The 21,535-nt window shown below is 36.3% G+C and overlaps 1 protein-coding gene across 3 annotated transcripts in view; it reads right to left on the bottom strand.

Annotated features, from left to right (window-relative positions):
- The window catches only part of GRM5 (glutamate metabotropic receptor 5), a 278,090-nt gene that overhangs the window by 9,931 nt on the left and 246,624 nt on the right, over nt 1–21,535 (bottom strand). Inside the window, exons 8-10 of one of the 3 annotated variants that reach the window (XM_027467141.3) lie at nt 16,842–17,781; nt 2,488–2,583; nt 786–947 (exon numbers count right to left, since the gene is read on the bottom strand). In XM_027467141.3, the coding sequence (XP_027322942.1) occupies nt 786–947; nt 2,488–2,583; nt 16,842–17,781 (1,198 nt within the window). The remainder of the gene's footprint in view (nt 1–785; nt 948–2,487; nt 2,584–16,841; nt 17,782–21,535) is intronic. The other 2 variants (XM_027467154.3, XM_027467164.3) reach the window with 2 other exon arrangements.

The following is a 21,535-nucleotide window of genomic DNA, read 5'->3' as shown; positions in this document are numbered from 1 at the left end:
ATATTGGCAAAACAATTACTACACTGAATTAAGCAGTTTCTTATTTGTTGCATTTAATCAAACCAAAAATGCAAATATGACAATGTCTTGATGATTGCTTTGTGAAAGCCTCATAAAACACCCCATTCCATAATTGATTTTATCTGATATATGTGAATGGTGCTTACTGGTGTTATAGATGTAGTAACTCTGTTAATCATGAATTGCTTTTCAAAGCATACCCATTTACTAAGTTATGTCACTTTTCACCTTGAGGGAAAAAAAAAAAAAAAGCTATTTGTAAGACATATTCAGGGATCATTAAGCCCCAGTGTGAAAAATATCCACTAGATTTGGAACACAAAAATGATATTGCATCAGGGATTTGAGAACATGAGCTGAACAATCTTGTCCAGATGAAACTGCACAGACTTTTTTAGGCTAACTGGGAGTTGGTCAGTGTCATGGGACCTCTTCATTGCCATTACAATACAAGCAAGAAAAGATGACAGGATCTTTTCATTTTCCATATGTGGTCAGATGCCTGTATCTGTCTTTTTCCATGTGTACTTCATCACAGTGATGTTCAGCACTGGTCTGGTACTTACTGAGACAGAAGATCTGCACCTACTTTCCTTCCTGCAACATCTGTGCTCTCTCTGGGAGGTTCCTAGGCTACTCAGTGGCAACTTTACTGAGCTCACAAAATTTGACAGGACCACTGGCCAGGACACTGTGGCTGGAGACAACATAACACAGCCATCAAATGCAATTGCACTCTCTGTTAAGCAGCACATATTCTTAACTGTTTGAGTAGGTCTTGCAGCTGACAGTCTTGCTGTGGCACTATTAGACTGACACAGTTTCCAGTCTTTTTGCCTGTTAGGGCATCCTCTTTAACAGGAACCTCTTTCTCATCTCTACTTGACTCAGACCGATTACTCTCTGGAATGCAAACAGATTCTTCACTGTGAAGATATAAAATATAAAAAAGAAGTTTTTCAAGTGTTTATATATGGCCGGGAAAAACAAAGCTGAATACTGTACAATGAAATACAGTTGTTTGACATGTACATTTCTGCTCTACAAAATTCTGTTATATAGTAACTCCAGATAACTTTAAAAAGAAGAATAATTATCACCAAAGGCAATGCAATGTAGGAAAAAAAATAAAAATCTAGACATCACACAGACAAGAAACAGAATCCCGGCTGACAAAAAGTAGCAGGGCTGTATACATTTGGTACACCACATAGTTATGAACATTCCTAATGTTACTTAAATACAGGAATCCCCCAGGTGTGTGGTAAGTGGCATTATAGCTGATAGCCTTATGTACATGAGTGGATATAGTTGCACCCTAGGGGAATGTAACACTGTGAGTGTTTCACTGAACACCCTCCTACAGTGATAAAATCCACCTGTGATGTAACACTTGGGAAAAATAAAGGTATAATTTGGTCAAACTGTGCTCAATGGATGCATTTACAAAAACCTTGCAGGGGTCAATAAAGATCTTTTAATAAACAGTAAAGCAAATGTTTTTAACTGTAGAATGCAACATAAAGATACAATGCTTATTAAGAGTATCACTTTTTGATACCCTTATTTAGGTTTAAAACTGGCTGTGACACAAGTAGCTTATTCATTTTTTTTTAATGGAGATGTATGGAGAAATGGATTTTCTGTCGTATGGTAGAGTCAAACATTTAGAAATCTGACTGGACTCAAAATGAGATGGACAATTGAAACCTCCAAATATTTCATAGAACTAAGTTGTGCAAAATATTCATTGCAAAAACATAAAAATGTCCATATTAAAATGGTTCATCCCAGGAACACTTAAAAATGTCGTACATAATATTTATTAAAGTCACAGCATTAACGTATAATGTTATCTAACATATGTCTAAACCAAAAATAAAAATTAGATTAAGTGGAGAAAGTTTTGAAAAATATGTTCTGAGCTCTATTTAAAATGTGTTTGAAACCTTTCCTTAGAACCACTGTATAACTTAGCACTTTCCCACAAGACATTTTGACTGGGAAGAACCAACATTTTCATTTTGAAAACATTTTCATCAATCTTGTTTTCTTTTTATGAGCACTGATGATTAGACAAATTATAGCCCCTAATATGTAATGGGGCCACCATTTTAAAGGGGCACTGGAGCTGCTGATGTTTGAATACTGTCTCTCTTTATCTGTCCTACTGGGTCAGGTGTGGTTTCTCCTCCCAAAAGCACCATATTATGACAACATCACACAGGACACGTGGTTCGCATCACTCAAATGAACATGGTGCAGGTTTTTTGCAGTCAGATGAAACACAGAAATCAGCAGTGGCCATGTGTTTTCTTTTAGATACTTTTTTTCTTTTTCTTTTTAGACATACTATATGGGATGCACAGGAATTACAGAGAGGATCTGGGCTGTCATTGTCCCAGGGCTGTTCCTCTTGTTCACAGACATATCACACTGACCTAAGGCCACTTGCTTTTGGCTTACCTGGTCATTGTAGCTCTCCCACCATTCCCCATACTCCCTTTTGGGGTGAAACATTCTATTTCCGACTTGTGCGGGGCCAGTCTCCTGCCTTTGTACCTAATAAATCACGACAACAACAGGAGCAAACAGAAAGAAGTGATTGTGTGCTCAGCTTTCTGTGACAGCTGCTGTGCAAAGGGCCATGCACATGAATGTTACTGTGGCAGTGGTAAGATATAGTGCAAAGCAGCTGTGGGAGCAATACAATAGCTCACCAGACCTGTGCTAAAGCAAACAGGGCTATGAAGGAGAGGTGCTCACCATTTATCCAAATATACACATATTGGAAGAGCTAAAAAAATCTACGTAATAAATGGCACAGTAACCTTTTGTCTATAACAATTTTTTTTGGAGTTAGACCAGCATGTAAAGGCCAGTAGTTTGAGCCAAACAACACAAATTAAGGAGCAGTGAGAGATCAACTGATGGCCACATTTTCAATTTTAACTTATTCTCTTTCTCTGATACTCCATGTCTGTAACACTTGTCTTCTTCCTCTGCTTGCCAAAGCAAACACCATTGTGGTTGACTGCTTGGCTAAAATTTGGGTGGGCTCACAGTTTATGTCATGAAAGGGCCTTTAATTCTCCATTTGCAATAAAAGGAGGCTAGATGACTTTTAAGACGTAGATATGAAGTTAAGTGAAAACAATGCCAATGTTAGAGCCCAGTGCAGTACTATGAATGCCTTAAATACCATACCTTAAACTTGGATAAAAAAAAACAAAAATAATACTTGGATAAACAATTTAATACTTGAGGACTTAATTAATCCCTGGATCAGATACCAAGATAAGATCTGGTCATCATTTACTCTCTGAGCACTTAAATGGGATATGAATATTGCAGAGATCTTATGCTGGCTCTCTTCCCAGTGGTGATTTTCATCTTAATTGTGCAAATTCCTGTGCTATGTGTTGAAATATCTAGTCAAATGCTTTAATAAAGTTTAGGCAAAATGCGTGCAGCAGATCACTTCTCAAAAAGTCATTTGTGATATTTCATTCCCACATGCTATAAACTTCATCATGGGTATTTAACAGAATTCTGTGGGAAGAAGTCAGTTTGGTTTAACACTGCTAACATGACAGACTAAATGGTTTATTTATTCCTTGTCCGTTAACCTGATCTAGATAACAAAAAGTACCTTGAAGACAACAATCCTGAAAAAGAGAAATATCTTGAGTGAACACAAAGTCTTAACTTTGGATGCAATTATAGTAGATCCTCAGAGGTAGTGTATATTGCATAAATAACTGAGGAAGAAGCTTAGTGAACCTGAGAGTGAACTGGAGACAGTAAAGTGGGATGTGTTCAGTGCAGAGAAGTCCTTTCATTTACAAATTATAACCTTACTGAAAGAAGGAACAACAGGAGCTTTGCAGACTGGCTATCAAGGGTTTTAAGTCAATCCACAGGGCGGTATGTGCAGTACTCCCAAATAGGTATGAAGCTCACGCAGGACACATACATAATAAATGGAAGTTGATTCCTAGAGCAGAGGAAAAAGTGGACGGGCTTAGAGAGTAGAAAAATTCACTGAAAATACAAAGGAAGTCAAACTGCATCATACAAATTCAATTGAGGTAACAAGAGAGAAAGAGCAAAGAGAAAAGAATGTGTGAAAACTTCATAGGAAAGAAAGGAGATAAAGATGGTGTGAAGTTTAGATGTCAAAGAAGGTAGAGTTTAGGAAGAGCAGGAAGAAAACACTGTTACATTCAGACCTGTTAAGCAAAAGAGATGCTTTGTACTCAAAAAGACAGAAGGAGGAAAAGGCGTGACTAAGAAAAGGGATTTGGAGAACCTAAATGCTCACAATAAGCAGAATTCTAAAAAAGTAGCCAACAGAAGGAAGAAGAGGTAAGTCCATGGTAATCCATTCTGAAACAAAACCCTGGTTGAGATGCTTGTGAAACAGATAAAAAAAATACCCCATTCCCCAGTCACCACCATAAATTTCACTGCTGTGCAAGTCAGCAGGATTGTTCTCAGAGAGATTGCTATGAATGTCTCAAGTTTTGCTATTCACTCGAGCAAATTAATCATCAGAAGAAATATGTTGTCACAAACTGCCCTGAAGTAACTGTTTCATGACAATCAGTGCTCAATACTCATGTAATTATGAAAGCAGTGACCAAGCTCTAGTCAACCTTCCTACTGTGGAAAGTGCACCTCTGGAAAGAGATACCAGAGGTTCTGCATAAAAAGGGTTTTCAGCATTCAGAACAGATAAAGGTCATAATTTGCCCCAGAATGTCTTGTATCAGAAAAACATCAATGTAGTTTGTCCCCCTCTTGGTTGTTAAAACAAATAACTTTAAATTATTTAATATGAGGAGTATGAGGAGACTAAAAAAAAGATAAACAACCACCCCCCACAAAACAAACAAACAAACAAACAAAAAAAAAAAACACTCTGAAACATTTGTTTCCAGTTGTCATATCAAATGCTAACACTAGAATGATTTTGCATTTCACCTGCCATATGGGGGAGGCATAAAACACTACAGTGTGAGCAGTGTTAGCGAGAATGGATTTCTTTTCTTAGGGTTAGTTCCAGGACTGTGTATTGGTTAGAAGAGAGAGAGGATTTTGTGTCTGTGCAAAAAAACAGTTCAGGAGCAAATGCAGCTAAGTTCTGTTGAAGGCTTTGAAAAGTTCTGCATTGGCCTTCATTGGCCTTTGGCTCTTTTTTTTTTTTTTTTTTTTTGTATTTTTTATGTTTGCTTGCTTGTTTGTTTCATCTGTGGGCATGGAGTTGCAAGTTGTTTCATTTTGTTGTTTTAATCTTTTTTTTTATTTATTTATTTTCACAGAGGTAAGTTGTCCTCAGGAGAAATCTTTAATGATGCACCCCAATATGTTTTATGAGTGTATCAGTTACAAGAAAGTAGAGAATTAATTCCCAGTAATTCAATCACTGCAGTCTTTTGTCATCAAACACTTTGGAAACCTACTCTGTTTTACAGAGCAGTGCTCTGGTGCTCTGCACTTTCTAGAAGGGGTCAGGAGAGAGAATTAAACTCAGTCCTGCGCTAAGAGAAGCAACGTCTGGATTGCCTGAGCTTTGGCAATACTCGGTGAACATATTAGAAGGAAACACAAGTATGACTGCTCAGATTTGAGGAACCGTTACATCCTTGTCACCTTCACCTTCCACCAAAACTCATCTTGTAGACCAAAATTAATGGATATTATGGGAAGTAAGGGTGGAATCAACATACTGAGTGACACCAATAGTCATCTATTGCAATGCTTTAGAAACCATGTTTAGATCTCTTGATATGTTTCCCCCTACTTTTATATTTTTTATTTTTTCAGTGAAGGTGTGAGTCCATGTATTAATGAGTGCTTTATATAGTCTTTGAATATGGAATATTTTAGATCTCTTTAGACTATATCTTCACTTTAGAGACAGGTGTTGGCATCCTGGATATATATATATTGAATGTAGTGCTAAGCAAATCTAATTTGTTGTGTAGGAGGAGAGCTATCATCAGTTCATATTTCAAATGCAATCTCATAATGATATGCAGAAATTTATTTATTGAACACCAAATGTGTACTTGGCACTGTTTAGACCCAGAGGAAAAGAGTAGGTTTGGTCAACAGGATTTTTCTACTGCAAGGTAGGAGTAATGTCTTCATGAAATTGTACTTTGCAAGGGTGGAAAAAATGACATTTCCATGGGAACATTTAACAAGACAGAGAAAGTAGAGCCAAATCTGACTGTAGGGCAAGGGCTAATCCTGTACTGGGGACAGAAGTTCAACATTGCACTTATTAATTCCTAAGGGTCTTGTTAATTATTAAGATTACAGGTTTTGGTCTGAGATACTGAGCGTGGTATAAGTGTCTAATACTTAAGTGTCTAATACTCTTTCTGAATAATGTTTTTCCCCATAAGTTAACAGTAATAAAAACAGGTGATATTTATTATTTCAACCCCAAAACTGCTTTTCTCTATTTTGGAATGAAACTGAAGCAAGACTTTTTAAATCCCTGAAAAGGGAAATTAATAGAGGAGAGGAGAGGAAAGAAGAGAGGAGTGGGGATTCAGAAAGCTTAATAGTGCATTGATGAAATATTGTCTCTGTTTTCCATCTCTTTTACTGATTTATTTTTTTTTCAGTGTACTTATGCCTGGTAGTTGGACAGACAGCTGAATGTTACAAACCTGTCCACTTTTCCAGGCCCAGTTATGTATGTAAAATTTTATGTACAACTAGTATTTTACACCTGCACTATTACTTGGCATTGTTATTAAGAAACAACAAAGGTCTTGCATTTCATAGCAGCAGAGTTAGGGCTGACCTTTAGACTACATTAAAAAAATAAATAAAAAAAAATAGTGTATGAAATTTTCATCATAAATGGGTAAAGAATGGACTATGAAGAGTACCTAGCATTGTTGCTCCTTTGAACTGCAAACACACTGTTCTTGAAAAACCATTCTGCAAGACAGGTCATGCTACTTTGATACTGTACTACATTGCACTGAACAATTTTAAAGAGGTCTAAGTTTATTATGGGCATTTTCCCATCTATATCATGAATAATTGTATATTATTAAATATGACACTTTTTGATTGTTTCTTTAAAAAAAAAATCAGCATGTAAATATTATTTGCTTAATAGCACAGTTTCAGTTTCAGCAAGAACAATACTTTAAAGAAAATGTATATATATTTTTTTTCTTTCAAGAGTAGCAGAATCTTTTTATTTTTTCTTTTTTTCCTTTTTTTTAAAGATTAAGAAATTGCTTATGTAATTTCAACTGGTGAATAAAGGTGAGTTTTTTGATGGTGTGCTATACAGAGCTTTATAATGAATTAGGGGAAGAAGAATAGTCCAATAATAAAATATTGCCGGTATGTTTATTTCCCTTCCTCCAAATGGATATTTCTGTGATGTTAGACAAATAATTTTATAGGATTTCTGTACATTAGCATATTATGTACACAAAAATTGTTGTTATGCTTAATGTATTCACTACATTGAATTTCTGTCCTGCCTTTTGTAAGGTTTATGTAACTACAGATGCCATAGGAAGGTCTCATTACTTTATTCATTAATTCATTCTTCACGTTGAAAAAGAAATATATACTTCATTTGCTTTGAAACACTGTAAATGTTAGAAACTTCCCCAGATTTGTGAAGTAGATGGATGGGGCCCCACTTTGCAGAGGCAAATATCATGTTTTTAAGATGATATTTTTAAAGTTTGTTGACTTATAAGAAAGGTGTTTCTCTTTTCTGATGTTTTTTATCAATTCAATCCATTATGCTATCCTGTGTATTTGATATATTGACTCATATACTGATATTTTGTTTTCTAATGTTTTGCATCTTTTCTGGATTCTGAAGTGTAGTGTTTTTATATATTTTAGCAACCCCCTGGCTTGAATTTCAATTACAGTTTTTAGAAAATATCTGTAATCAGAAACAGTTCTAAATCAGCTGATATTCCATCTCCTCTACCTCTCTATACCAAATTCCAGTATTCAAGTACAAATACCATATTTATAATTCATACAAGCATTTTCATACTGACATATGTCTTGTTTGGACCTAGGCTAGAAGTCTTAGTCTTCTGTTTATCGAATTAAATAATTGACAGTTCATGCAAAAGTTTGATCTGGAAAGAACCAGAAGTTCCTTTCATAGAAAAACCTGTGTTCAAGCCAGATGGTAGTGTGCAACAGAATTTACATCCTGCTTGCAAAATGGACATGAGACCATATGCATGGCTTGTCTCTCATATTCTTCAGCATGAGTGACAAAGTTAATATTGATATGGAATAGAGTGACATTTATTTGTCACCATAATTTCAGGAGACAGGTTGGAAGATGGAACACAAAGAAAAATGTGTAGGCACTGCTGTTAAAAAATAGAAAACTCCTCGGCTCTTCCTCTTAAGAAAACAAGTTGCTGGTCCCATCTTCACTATTCCTGCTTTTTTTTTTTTTTTTTTTTTTTTTTTTTTTTTTGTAGTATTAACGAGACTGCATTTTGCCATCTAGAGCATATTTGTGCAAGAGTAGACAGGGAATTGTTTATAATTTAATTTGAACAGTTCAGCTACGGTATTTGATTCAAAATGATGAGGACACTGTCCTAATAATATAAATAACTCCAAATATTAAGCTTGAATACTCAATGTGCTCAGTCAATGCAGCCAAACAATTTATATAAATCAATCAATATTTTAATTAAATTTAAGTTGTGTATAAATTCAAAACAACAACACTAGCACTGCACACATATTAAAATTCATTGTAATCAGGGCAGTCAAGAATACCAATTCATTGTACAGAGGGAATGTTTTAGCAACAATTCATCAAAATATTTCAGACCTAACTCCTCTCACTGAGTTTCATAAAATATTCTTCAATCATCTCACAATATTTGAAGTTTAATTAATCACAGCATCAAGCTTGTTCAAAAAGACACCGGGAGTATATGGAAAAAATGAACGACTTAAACCATTCAGTAATCTCACCATCCAAGTTTCTGTAGCATATTAGATTAAAATATGTCAGAATGATTCATTTGGGAAATGATTCATTAATAAATGCAGACTAATCAATTAAATGAATAATAACTTCCTCTACAGAGTCAAAGATTTTTTCCTGCATGTCTCAAAATTCTCTTCTAGCAAGACTCTGAAGTGACCAATACTTCGTAGTATCGTTATGGTTAGATTTCATTTCAGAAATAAGAACAATCCCCTTTGAGCCAGACCTCCAACTCACATGAATTGTTGTTTTCTAATGACATTACATAATGTATGAAATTGATCTCCCAACTCCATACACACTCCATACCATACACACAAGAGTTAGTTCAAATAATTTAATGTCTTAAGAAATTATTTGCTTATAACCAGAATTATAACGTTCTTTTAGTGTATATTTTAGTGTATGGATCTTTTAGACTCAGTCTGGAATCTCTCCTCTGCCATCATTTGGCATTGAAAATCACTGCTCTTTTCACCAGCTTAGAAAATTACTGTCTTTTCTAATCAGTGCATGTTTTATTCAAGACAGAATGGTTCCACCAGGCTTCAGGAGGAAAACAATCCATCCTGTCTGGATTGCTGACATGCTGCTGATACACCTCTGTATAGGAGGTGATATGCCTGTCTTGATTTCAATATTATGAGGTTACCACCTCTTCTGTACTCGCTTACATACTTCTGTGAGAAAACCAGTGCAACTACTTGCAGAAAAGGCAGAACCAATTATATATTTGTTATATATTAATGTGTGGATAAGGAGCTGCGTGGTTTTTTTTGTTTTGCCAGGTAATGGACGTGATGGAGCGTTAGTGCATCATAAGACCACTCTGATCACCAAGAGTTTCTCGGCCCTTAACCCATAACCCATAATGCATGCCCTGACAAAGCCTGGTGAGTAAAAAGTTTCTCAACTAAGTTTGGAGGAAAACTCTAACATTCTTTCTATCATCATTCAGAACGTGTCAAAGAAATTGTTCATGTTGCATATAAAAGACAAAATTGGTATTTGTACTTTAAGAAATGTGTTTCCATAGAATATGCTGTGGCAGAAATTTACGATCAGTATCTTTCTCAATGAGCATGCATGTACTAAATGCCAGACAGCTTCAGCTTTCAACAAAATTTCAGCCCCCCCTGCCCCAAAACATACACACACTTTTTTTTTTCCTACTCAGCTAAATCAGGTTTGTAGTTTTCCTATCTTTTTTACAGGTCTGAAAACTCCAAGTCAAATAACCACTCTGTTTTATATCTCTCAGGAAGTTATCTTATCCCCTGTGTTACAGGGAATTTGAGTCTCTCATATTTATGTCAGAATTCCTCATTCTGGTATGTATACACATATTATTTATTGTAAGAGCATTTGATTACAGCTTGACAGTTGCCAGGGCTTCAACCCATCTACTAATTCATGGATGTGGCACTCCCAATCAAAATTTGACTTCTAGGCCGTGCAAACTATATGGACTGTATCTTGGTACCCCTTGGCAAAGTACACGTAACAGTGTCAGAGGTTTATTCCAAGAATATTTGGCTGGAATATCAATAATAAAATGGAATATCAATAATATCAATATTATTTAATTATTATTAATAATATTATAAAATATCAATAATAAAATAATAAAAACATTTTAATAATAAAATGTTATAGTCAGACCTTTCAGAACTTTCTGTAACAGATAAGATTAGTTCTCCAGTAAGTTCAAGCCTGAGTTCAGCTTTTTTTTTTTTTTTTTCTAGTGTCTTAAATGAATTGTTATAAGTTTCAGAATTTTTTGAATGTTTGAAATTTTTCCTGTAGAAAAGAAAGCAGTTCTTTTGTTATTGTTAGTGGCTTTTGTTTGTTTATTTTGTTTTGTTTTGAGAATTTTTTATTCAGACTTCTGAAAAGGTCATTTCAAGATTTTGTTACTGAGATAAGACATTCTGATGTATGACGTAGTACTTCAACTACAATACTTTTAAACCATGAATGGCAGCTTCTAGGTGGATCCAAGCACAGTTTTCTTGTTTTGTGGATCAAAACATCTCATTTGCATTGTCACAAAACAGATATAGACAGACATAAGAGGCAAAAAGAGAGAGAAGAGAGAGAAGAGAGATGGGGAAAAAATAATAGTCGCTCCTTGCAGAAAACAGAGTGCATAATGTAATGGTAGACACCTGTTCCCAAAATGCCTCATTTTGGCATGGTCTGGGACATAATGGTGTAAATACTAATTATAACAACTGGTGGTCCAAGGCTGAATCCAGTTCAGTGGGAAAACCTACCTTTATCATCACTTTGTCCCCATAGGAGACAGGAAATGGCTGTCAACAGCTTGTGCACCTTGGAAGCTGAACGATACCTGTGCAAGGCAGGTATCATATTGGATGTTCACACTGCTGCCACTGTACCAAAATAATGCTTGAGAAAAAAAAAAAAAAAAAAAAAAAAGCCTCCGAATGACATGTAATTCTTTGGTGAAGTTGTGGATATCTTTGTCTACTTTGAATAAGGAAAACCAAAATTAATAGTGATTTATATGAGTGTAGAATTTATAGTGGTTCACCTGAGGGTGAACACTGGCTTACCAGAGCAAGGGGATCCCACTCCCTAATGAAAGATTTCAGTTCTATCACTTCTGCAGAGATGAAAAGAACAACACCCAGTTCTGCAATCACACTGTGGAGTGACAAAATTCTTTACAGGGCAAGATAAGGCATTAACATATACATGTAAGTGTGTAGTTCATTTGCTTTTACAACTAACATTTCTGTTCAATTATTTAGGAAATAATACCTCATGGACTAGTAATTCCATGTGGAAAGAAACATCACTGCCACAGTGGGCTATTAATTTTTAATTTCAATGAGATCTGTAGATTAATGGGGGTAAGTGTGTATGATAAGCTGCAGAAATAGCTGTGCATCTTTTCTGTTGTCTGGAGCTGAGCTTTTCACATCTGGATGGAGGAAGTATGCATAGTACAGGAAACGTATTTTGAATACAGCTAACGCTATCTGACACTCTGGTGATTTTTTTCTTTTGAACGATCATATCTATCTGTTTGGTTAACAGATCAGAAGTAATGCTCAGTCCTTTGCTTAAATTAATAGTCAGAGATAATAGAAGAAATTTGAGTGTTAACAACACTGTCACAGGGAGAATGGTCAACTGGCAATTAAAATCGCTCTCTACAGATACCTTAAAGGAGGCTGTAGTGAGGTGGGGGTTGGCCTGTTCTCCCACGTGCCTGGTGACAGGACAAGGGGGAATGGGCTAAAGTTGCGCCAGGGGAGTTTTAGGTTAGATGTTAGGAAGAACTTTTTTACTGAAAGGGTTGTTAGGCATTGGAACAGGCTGCCCAGGGAGGTGGTGGAGTCACCATCCCTGGAAGTCTTCAAAAGACGTTTAGATGTGGAGCTTAGGGATATGGTTTAGTGGGGACTGTTAGTGTTAGGTCAGAGGTTGGACTCGATGATCTTGAGGTCTCTTCCAACCTAGAAATTCTGTGATTCTGTGATTCTGTAAAAAAAAAATCCTGCAGCACTTTAATTAATTTCTTCTGTCTCTCAATGCCACTGCAAAAAAAAATAAATAAAGGGGGAGGAACGTGAATTAAAGCTCTAATCTTCAAGCAGAGAGAATTATTTTGGGATTACAGTGTTTTTTTCTGAACCTCTTCTTTCAGAGGTTCCTGATTCACTGCCTGAATAGTTTCACTCTCTGTGTCCAGGTCATGGCTTGATCTACAGAAGGATTCCAGGATCCTCTTGTCTTTCCCTTAACATGTTACAGGCTGGAGCAGTTCAGAATTTGATGCTCAAGTGACTAAGCAGTTCCTGAAGGTGTTTTGGAGACCTCCAGCAGAAGAAGTTAAGAGCAGGAAACATTGTGTCATCCACAACTAACAGTGGGAGAATTCAAGAGGATGGTCATGGGCTGCACTGGGAAGAATTTGGAGTAATTTGAAGGGCACAGCAAAGAATATTGATAAGATTGGAAAGAATGTCATGTGTGGAAGAGATACAGTGTTTACATGTGTTTTTAACACTTCACTGGTTTCTCAGAACAGGCAATTACCTACCTTAAAGGAAAGAAAACTTGCCTTTTGCACATGGAGGGAGGTGTGTGTGTGTTTAAAGGGACAGCATAAGCTTGGAAAATGAAAATTCTGTGGTTTGGGTCATTCAACAACATGTTAAAGAAACAAACACCTACAGTAGTTAAACTTATGTGTGCAATTTAGGGCAAAAATATTAGAAATGTAAAAGGAGCACTGAAACATCTGTTTTATGTCCCAGGCCAAATTAATGTAAGTGAGACTTTCTGCTGTGTAGCTCTTGCTAGAAATACAATAGTAACAGCTCTTGTAGTAGAAATACACAGTCCTTATCTTACCAGGATATGGAGTTACTTGAATTGAGGAGAGGATGAGCCAGCCTGTATTTCAGAGAAAAGAGCTGTGTAGCATATGTGATAACAATTCCTGGGACCATAAAGTAAGAAGATTTTTTTCTCAAATTATTTATGGTCTTCCTAGTCCCCATGAAATTGACTGATCACTGGAAGCAGGAAGTCCAGATGCTTCTCTGTACAGTTTGTGTGGCTTTTGCTCCAGCTATGTGGTGTTCAGGATGCTTCTTTGTGATGTCACTTCTACTAATGTCCACTGTGGTAGCCTTGGTTTGAAATGGTGGTAGAATATATTTTGCTGAGTACTGCTGATTCATAATAGCCTACATGAAATAGTGTTCATTTCACTGGGTAAAGAACACTTTACCCTGCCCCTTTACAGACTTCGTTTGTGAAGATACATTCCAACATAAAGCCACAATTTGTCTGAGTTTCTTAATTGAAGAGCACCCCATGGAAAAAGTCATTTAGGATTGTAACAGATGTATTGCTTTATTTAGGCAAAACAGTCGTGTTATCTGTCATCTCTCAGCTGATGTAAGAACTCTGAATGGAGCCTTGGCATTATCTGTTTGACAATGATTTGATGCAATACTACACTGCTATAAATTAGTGTCAAGAAGCAAAATGCTAATGATAGGGGCCCCTCTCTGCACTGGTGATTTAAATAGCATATTTCTTTAAAATTCAACACTGACTCACTCTCTTTTAAATAAACCCCCTCCAAGCTATTTAAACAATATGTAGCTCTACTGCATATGTCCTTTGATTTTAAATACTTCAGTGTTTACCTGAAAAACTATCCAGACAACCTTTTGAACACTATGCTGAATAACACTGTGAAAGATATTAATTTGTGTACTTAAAAAAATAAAAATGTGTGAACATTAGAAAAATGGTTGGACTCTGGTTGCTCATGCTCTACAGTGAGCAGAATTGAAGCTGTAAGTGGCTTTCTGTTCTTTCTTGGAGATAATATCAGACATAGGTGAATTCCTGAACAGCATTTAATTTTTTTTCCGTATATTTCAGGACTGTGTTTCATTTTCTTTCATGTAAATAGAGAGGCATTGATTAAAGAATTTCTCATAATTGATGGAATCATTTTCCTTTTGGATTCCCAAATCCTTCAGGCACATAATGGCTAAGCACAGATAAACTCATCGGTACCATCATAGTTTAACCAGCTGAGAATTCAGACACATACATTTAGAAGTGTTTCCTTTGTTGCAGTTTCTAGTGTTGATGAACACTGCTGATGGCATGAAAGCTTGTCTCCAAGTTTTAACTGAAACATTCTAGTTTTTTATATCTAGGTATATATGCCAATATATCAACCTCGTCCTTCTTCATTCTTAAACACATACATCTGACACACTCAATGCTATTCAGGACTGAAGTTATTTCCAAGATGGTGCTAATGAAAAAGAAATCACTACCAATTACAATCTATTATGTTTTACTAAGAACTCTCTACTACAGGTCTTATGTACACATTGAAGCATATAAAGAAATGGAAACAGAGTCCTCAAAAAGAAGAAAATATATGTTATCTTTAAGGGTATTTAATAGCAAGTTACATTCCTTACTCATCAGAATAAAACAAAGATTTTAGAGCAATATCTTTTAAAACTGGGTCTTAATAGATGACAAACAAATCCTTCCCAACTCTAAGTACTTCCCATCATCTAAAACTTCATCTTGCCCAGGATAAAAAACTTGTGAGATGGCAAACAAGCTCTGCAGCAAAAGTGAGGGAAAATAACAATGATCCCAAAGATCAAGAAGGCCCTCCTGTTGAGGATATATTATGAAGAATGTATCTTTCAGCTAGGTTATAGGACTTCTGGCCTGAATTTCTCAGGTCATTCATGTATACTCTGGCCTGAAGTTCTCAGGTCATTCATGTATACAAAAAAGAGGCTGTAGAGCCTTTGTAACCATCACTTAAGCTGGTACAGAATTTATCATTTTGAAACAACATCTTAATCTGCACCTGGAAATGAACTGGAAGATAACACTGTTTACAGATCATAAGCGTTAAATATCTTGTAAAAAATAGATCATTTCTGTACCAATTAAAAGTCACTGAAAGAGAATCATGAGTAATGTTCTGGCAGAAACAAATCATCATTTGGCATAATCTGCCCTCTGGGTGTTAATATTAAAATCCTGTCTAGGGTCTAAACTGTGGTTCACAAAAAAATTGAAGTATAAATTGTCCTTGTTCCATGACAAGCCCTGTTGTGAACAATGGCATGTCTGGAAACACTCATATTATCAATCCTAAAATCCATGTGTATTTCTCTGAGGAAGGAAATACAGCTACCTGTCACTTCTAGGCAAGATATATATGGCTGAGGAATGACAAGACCATTTTCCTGCATTGTAATTCATATAGGCTGAATTCCTAGTTTAAGTTAACAATTAAATAACCCCAAGTCATCCCCATACCACCCATATCAAAAGTGAAAGGAATCAAAAGATGAAAATGAACCACCACAATGGTTATGCTCCAGTGTCTATGAGGCTACACAATATTTGCACTCAAGAATTCTCCTTTTTCTTTGGTGTTCACTCAATGTAGTTTATATATACTGAACATACAAGCTGTCTTCATGACCACTGAATTCCAATAATTTCTTTGGAAGAAACAAAGAAATATCTATCAAGGGGGTATCTGGTTAATGTCAGGAAGGGTAGCAAGAGTGGGGCCTGTGAACTTCTGAATTTGATGGAGTTAGGAAAATGAGTATAGAAAAAGGTATCAAGATAGATAAAGAAGAGAAGATAGGTAAAGATAAAAAGAAAAGTCAGGAAGAGATGGTAGAAGAAAGGAAAATTAAGGGAATAGGAAAGTAAAGGCATAACAGAAGAGTCATATGAAACAAATCCTCAGATGCCTGAGAGTAGCTCATGATGCCACTTGTGTTGACTACTCCACCTTGATTGTGCAGCATTAGCAGCAACCCTATTGTTGTCCTGCTGTGACTAGAGGAAATATATGGTACTATGCAATTCATTCAAGTGGAAGAGATTGCAAGAGTGCTTAAGGACGAGACAATTAGTTTTATATATATATATATATGTATATATTTAACTCCTAAGATCTTGTTTCCTTCCCTGCAACAAGTGTACAGTTGATACAGACCTTTTTTCCGTCAATGTAATTGTTTGCCCATTGCTCTGTGTCCAACTTTTGTACAGTGTTTTGACTAAATCAGACCTTGGATCTTTTACAGATGTGGGAGAGAGGTCTTGTTCTTCTCCCAGTGCAGAGGCAAACAGAATTAATATATCTCCCTTTGTCTTTTCACTATTTGTATTATTAATTAACTCTCAGAAGAACATAATTAATTCCCCACACTCACACAGTAGCAAACTTTACCTAAGGGTTTCACCAGATGATCCCCTTCTTTTCCACAGGTTCACCAGGCTGCTTGACCGGCTTGCAGCCGAAGATGACTTTCCATCCCCTACGTGCATGCGGACCACAGTCGATGTGGTGAACGCGCTGCGTACATTCCTTTCAGGCTTAGCAAGGATGATATAGACCTTGGGAACAAACATACAGCCAAGGGCCACCGTGGCACTCAGACTCACTGAGAAACACATGGTGATTATCTTGTAGTTGCTTCCAAAATATATTGGCACAAAAGCCAGCCAAATGATGCAGGTGGTATACATTGTAAAGGCAATATACTTCGCTTCGTTGAAATTAGCTGGGACATTTCTTGTCTTAAATGCATAAAAGGTGCAACTCAAAATTAATAATCCATTATATCCAAGGGGAGTTACAACACCCAAGTTGGTGGTGTTACAAATCAGGTAGACCTCTCGGATGCTTGGGTAATCATGCATTATATCAGGTGGCTCCATTATAAAGAGGGCAACAATTATGCCTAATTGTATACATATCAAAATAAATGCAATAACCAGTTGGGCACAGGCACTCATGAACCTAGGTTTCTTTGTACAAATTTTCTTCTTGCTGCCAGCCAGGATTCTTGCAATGCGGTTAGTTTTAGTTACTAGAGCAGAATAACTCATAGCTGGGGAGAGACCTATGCCAATTCGTTGAAGATAACAGTAAATCTGTTGAGGCTTTGCGATGAGACAGAAAGTGCACAAGTAACCCAAGCAGATGCCAGCTAGAATGATATAGCAAAGTTCTCGGCTGGATGATTTGACCACTGGAGTATCGCGGTACATTATGAATATAGCTGTAACAAACAAGGTGGCCAGCAGACCCAGGCATGCAAAAACAACTGCTGCAATTGGTTCAGGATCACCCCATCTGAGATACTGGACTGGGATGAGGTCACAACCTACAGAAAAAAAAAAAAAAAAAAAAAAAAAAAAAAACAGAAGGTAAATTGAGGTATGCAAATTACAAATGACTTCACAATTTAGGACTTAAACAATCAGAGATTGCTTGCTGTTGGCTGGGTTAGACAGAAAGGGGTCAGCCTGCCTCAGGGTGGGTGGTGATAAGGGAGTTTTTCCCTATGGAGAAGGAGAGCTGGGCCTTTACCTGTCTATTCTCAGCAGTGAGGGTACTCTGGACGTCAACCAGTCCAAATAAATTAGGGAGTCTGGGACCTCAGTATCTTGATGATCAGGAATAAATGTAGGCATCATTTCTGGGGGGGAATTTCTACATGAAAGAAGTCTAGTCCTTCCCTTTTATTTTCAGTGGAGCTTAAAGTATTTTCAAGGCTGTAACTGATATTCTTAATGGTAAAAATCTTTCAATGAAAATGATATTAATATTACAATTAGATCTTCTGTCATTTCATTATTTCTGTATTCTACATTTCTATACAATTAATGCTATAAAAATATAAGCAACCAAAATACACTGTTACAATCAATAGATTTTGTGGCAACAGTAGAAGGCAAATAATTCTGCATTCCTGTAGAAACATCAGGAGAACTGGAGTAATTAAATCTTTGAAATTACTGCAGTTACAGGATACACTTTTGCAGTCAATTCAGAGTAACAAAATTTTGCTCTTAGTTAGTGAAAGCAGATTTACTTTCCATTTGTATTTTAACTGCTTTGGTGTGAAAAGCTTTCTGTTGTAATAATAAAGTTATCACTATGTCTTAATGTAACAAAGACATTTAGATTTTCATGAAACACTCCCATGAGCATTCACTGATAATATCAATTTGACTCCTTTTGGTTTTAAAAGGTTTACTTATACAGAGTGAGGGAGACAACAAGGTATTTCATTCTGACTTCATCAAGATTAATGTAGCACAGGAATGGCATCATTAAAATTAGTTTATACCAGTGGGAGAAAGGTGAATACCAGAAAGCGTACTCTGGTGTGTGAAGATATACCCCATGTGGGTTCTTCCACAAGCTTTATGAATGTGACCTCTAAATCCATTTCCAGATTCACCAAAATTTAATAAATGTTTTGGAGAAACAATTTGTTACTAGCTTCTAATGTTACTATAGATTCTTGGACAGGAAATTTGAAGAGAAAACATTTTTACCTGACAACTGGCCTTTACAAGCAGACAATGATATAGAGTCTGACTTTTGCACAGTTTCTAACACTGCAACAGAGGTGAAACATAGCCAAGCATTTCTCACTATTTTCAGAATATTTCATACCTTCCTTGTTTCATTACCCTTTTACCTTCTCTTAATAAAATACCTCAGAAAAGAGATGAAAACTTTTTTTTTTTTTTTTTTTTTTTCCTCCATCACTTGTTGTATTTTGCAAGGGGAAAATGGGAATGTTAAACTATGCAATGATTTATTCTTTAATTAAAATTTAAGAACTAGATATTCTTTATAAAACAATGATTGGTGTGGTTTTCATATAACAGTTTTGCAGTTAATCATTTCTAACATCACTTTGCAGAAAGAGGCAACCGGATCAAGTAAAAGACATATGGTAAAACAGCACTGTCACTGTTCAGATCGGGCTGATGAACAACATAATACCAAGGCAAATGATGAAAAATACTAACAAAAAAGCTCATTGATATCTCCTAAATAAGTGTATACTCAATGGTCATTTAGACAAGATTCTGCTCCACAAACCAGATCTTACACTTCATCAACATCTCCAAGCACCTGCAAAGTATTCTCTCCTTGCTGGCTCATAAACTGCAGGTGGAACAGAGCCAGCAGCCCTGTCTTGTGGTCTGCAGTGTACTAAGGTAATCTTTCACTTCTGGAAAGGCAGTTAGGAGCCAGTCCAATTTGGAGCAGGTGTAGAGCTGTTGTACTTTGTGCTCAGGAGTGTTCTGCTTCTGGGACCAGAGCCCCAGTAAAATTGGCATAAAACTATCTCTATGTTTCTCTAGCCAGAGACATAGCCAGTGGGAGTAAGGTACTCATCCATGTGAATAGCAAGAGAAGAAGATATAAAATGTCAGAGTCCTATTTGACACACTAGGGAAAGGCTTTCAAAAAAGGAGCATTAAATATATATATATATATTTACATATATATATGAGGAAGATTTCCCTGGGTAGGAAATAATAATAATAATAATAATAATAATGAAAAAAAAATCTGTTATTGCAGAAGAATATCTAGCTTCTGTAAGGGTGGGCTAAATTGTGGCACAAATGAGATGAGAGCCCTTGAAGGCTTGAACACTGTCATAAGTTTGTTAGTATCCTTTGCTCTCTCTGTAGAGCTAAACTTATCACTTCTGATCTTTCATATTGCTTTAAAATTAGTTCATCTGGGATAAGAGTTCACAGATGCGAAGCACTGTGGTATTGTCCCCATTTTCTGTGGATTTGACATTGTTTTAATGTGTTATTACAGCCTCGACACCTAAGAGATTTTACTGTGTCTTAACCATCCATAAATAAATCTTGAAAATAACTTTAGTAGTAGGCAATATAAAATATATAATTAAACTATTTCTAAAGATAAGCATCACAAACTAAGGCTTGTGAATAGGATACATTCTGCAAAGTGAAAGGAATTCAGTGAAATCCCTTAAGTCAGCATTATGAACGAAAGTTCACTGACTCTGCAAATGTAGAGGAAAAACGAGCAGCAAATTCTGCTGTTTTGTATGTTTTAGCGGATTAAGGCATCCTGGACTGTGAGTTAAACACTTTAACATAATACTTGTTTTTTTTTTCTTTGCTTTTCACAGATTCTTTCATGAATATTAGGAGTTCAAACGCCAAGGCTAAAACCTAAACAACATAGCAACTTCTTAGTTGAAAGAGATTCTCCACATAGGGCTTAGCACACATTATTAAAGTGTATTGATGCCATGCTATTCTGAGAGGGGACATTTTTAACATTTCATTACTAACTTGTGGTAGCTTTAGCTTTGGTAATTTGAAATATTATAATCAATAGCTATTCGTCTTGTTCTGGTGGGACCTCTCATAATTGCTAAAACAGGAAAGCATATAGAGGTGACCATGTGTTGGCTAGGACCTGCTGCAGGTCCTAGGTTGGCACATTTACTATCCATGAAAGTGGGTTTGTGTGGTCAATGGGTGTGGCTGAGAGCTGAGCATGTCTCTTCTGCATCCTCAGCAGAGTAGGAGCTGGGATCTGTCACATCCTAAACTACAACAGCTGGGGCCTCTGCATCTCAGGAGGTTTATTTCAAGCAAGTCAACTATAATGATTTAACTCTGCATTATAGCAAAAGGCAAGGCCATGAATAGTTAAAGTTTCTCTGCTATCACATGAGGAATGATTCCTTAATAAGAAATGTGCAGGGTGACAAATGATGAATTGCAACAATTTGGTGCATCCATATGTTAGCTCTAATGTTTTGATTTAAATTTCACCCCCAAAAAATGCTGTCTTCATGAGTCTTAAATGTTTTGTTCAGAATATGTCATGATCAGCAAACTTTCCATAATGTAAAGAACAATTACAAGTGGATCCTTCTGGCTTTCTTGACAAGTCCCCCCTCATACAGCTCAGGAACCTCTAAGAGCTGTTCTTTGAGCTCAACGTTCTTGAACCAGCTCACATTGGCATGAAGTGCTGTGTGGCTCATGCTAGATACTTGGAATTTAAATAGATTAGAATCTAAAGTCCTTATCTTACGTGAAACAAGAAACTGAGGG

Source organism: Anas platyrhynchos, chromosome 1, assembly GCF_047663525.1.
Source record: "Anas platyrhynchos isolate ZD024472 breed Pekin duck chromosome 1, IASCAAS_PekinDuck_T2T, whole genome shotgun sequence".
NCBI lineage: Eukaryota > Metazoa > Chordata > Aves > Anseriformes > Anatidae > Anas > Anas platyrhynchos.
Note: the sequence above shows the minus strand (reverse complement) of the source record. Positions and strands in the feature narration are given on the sequence as shown.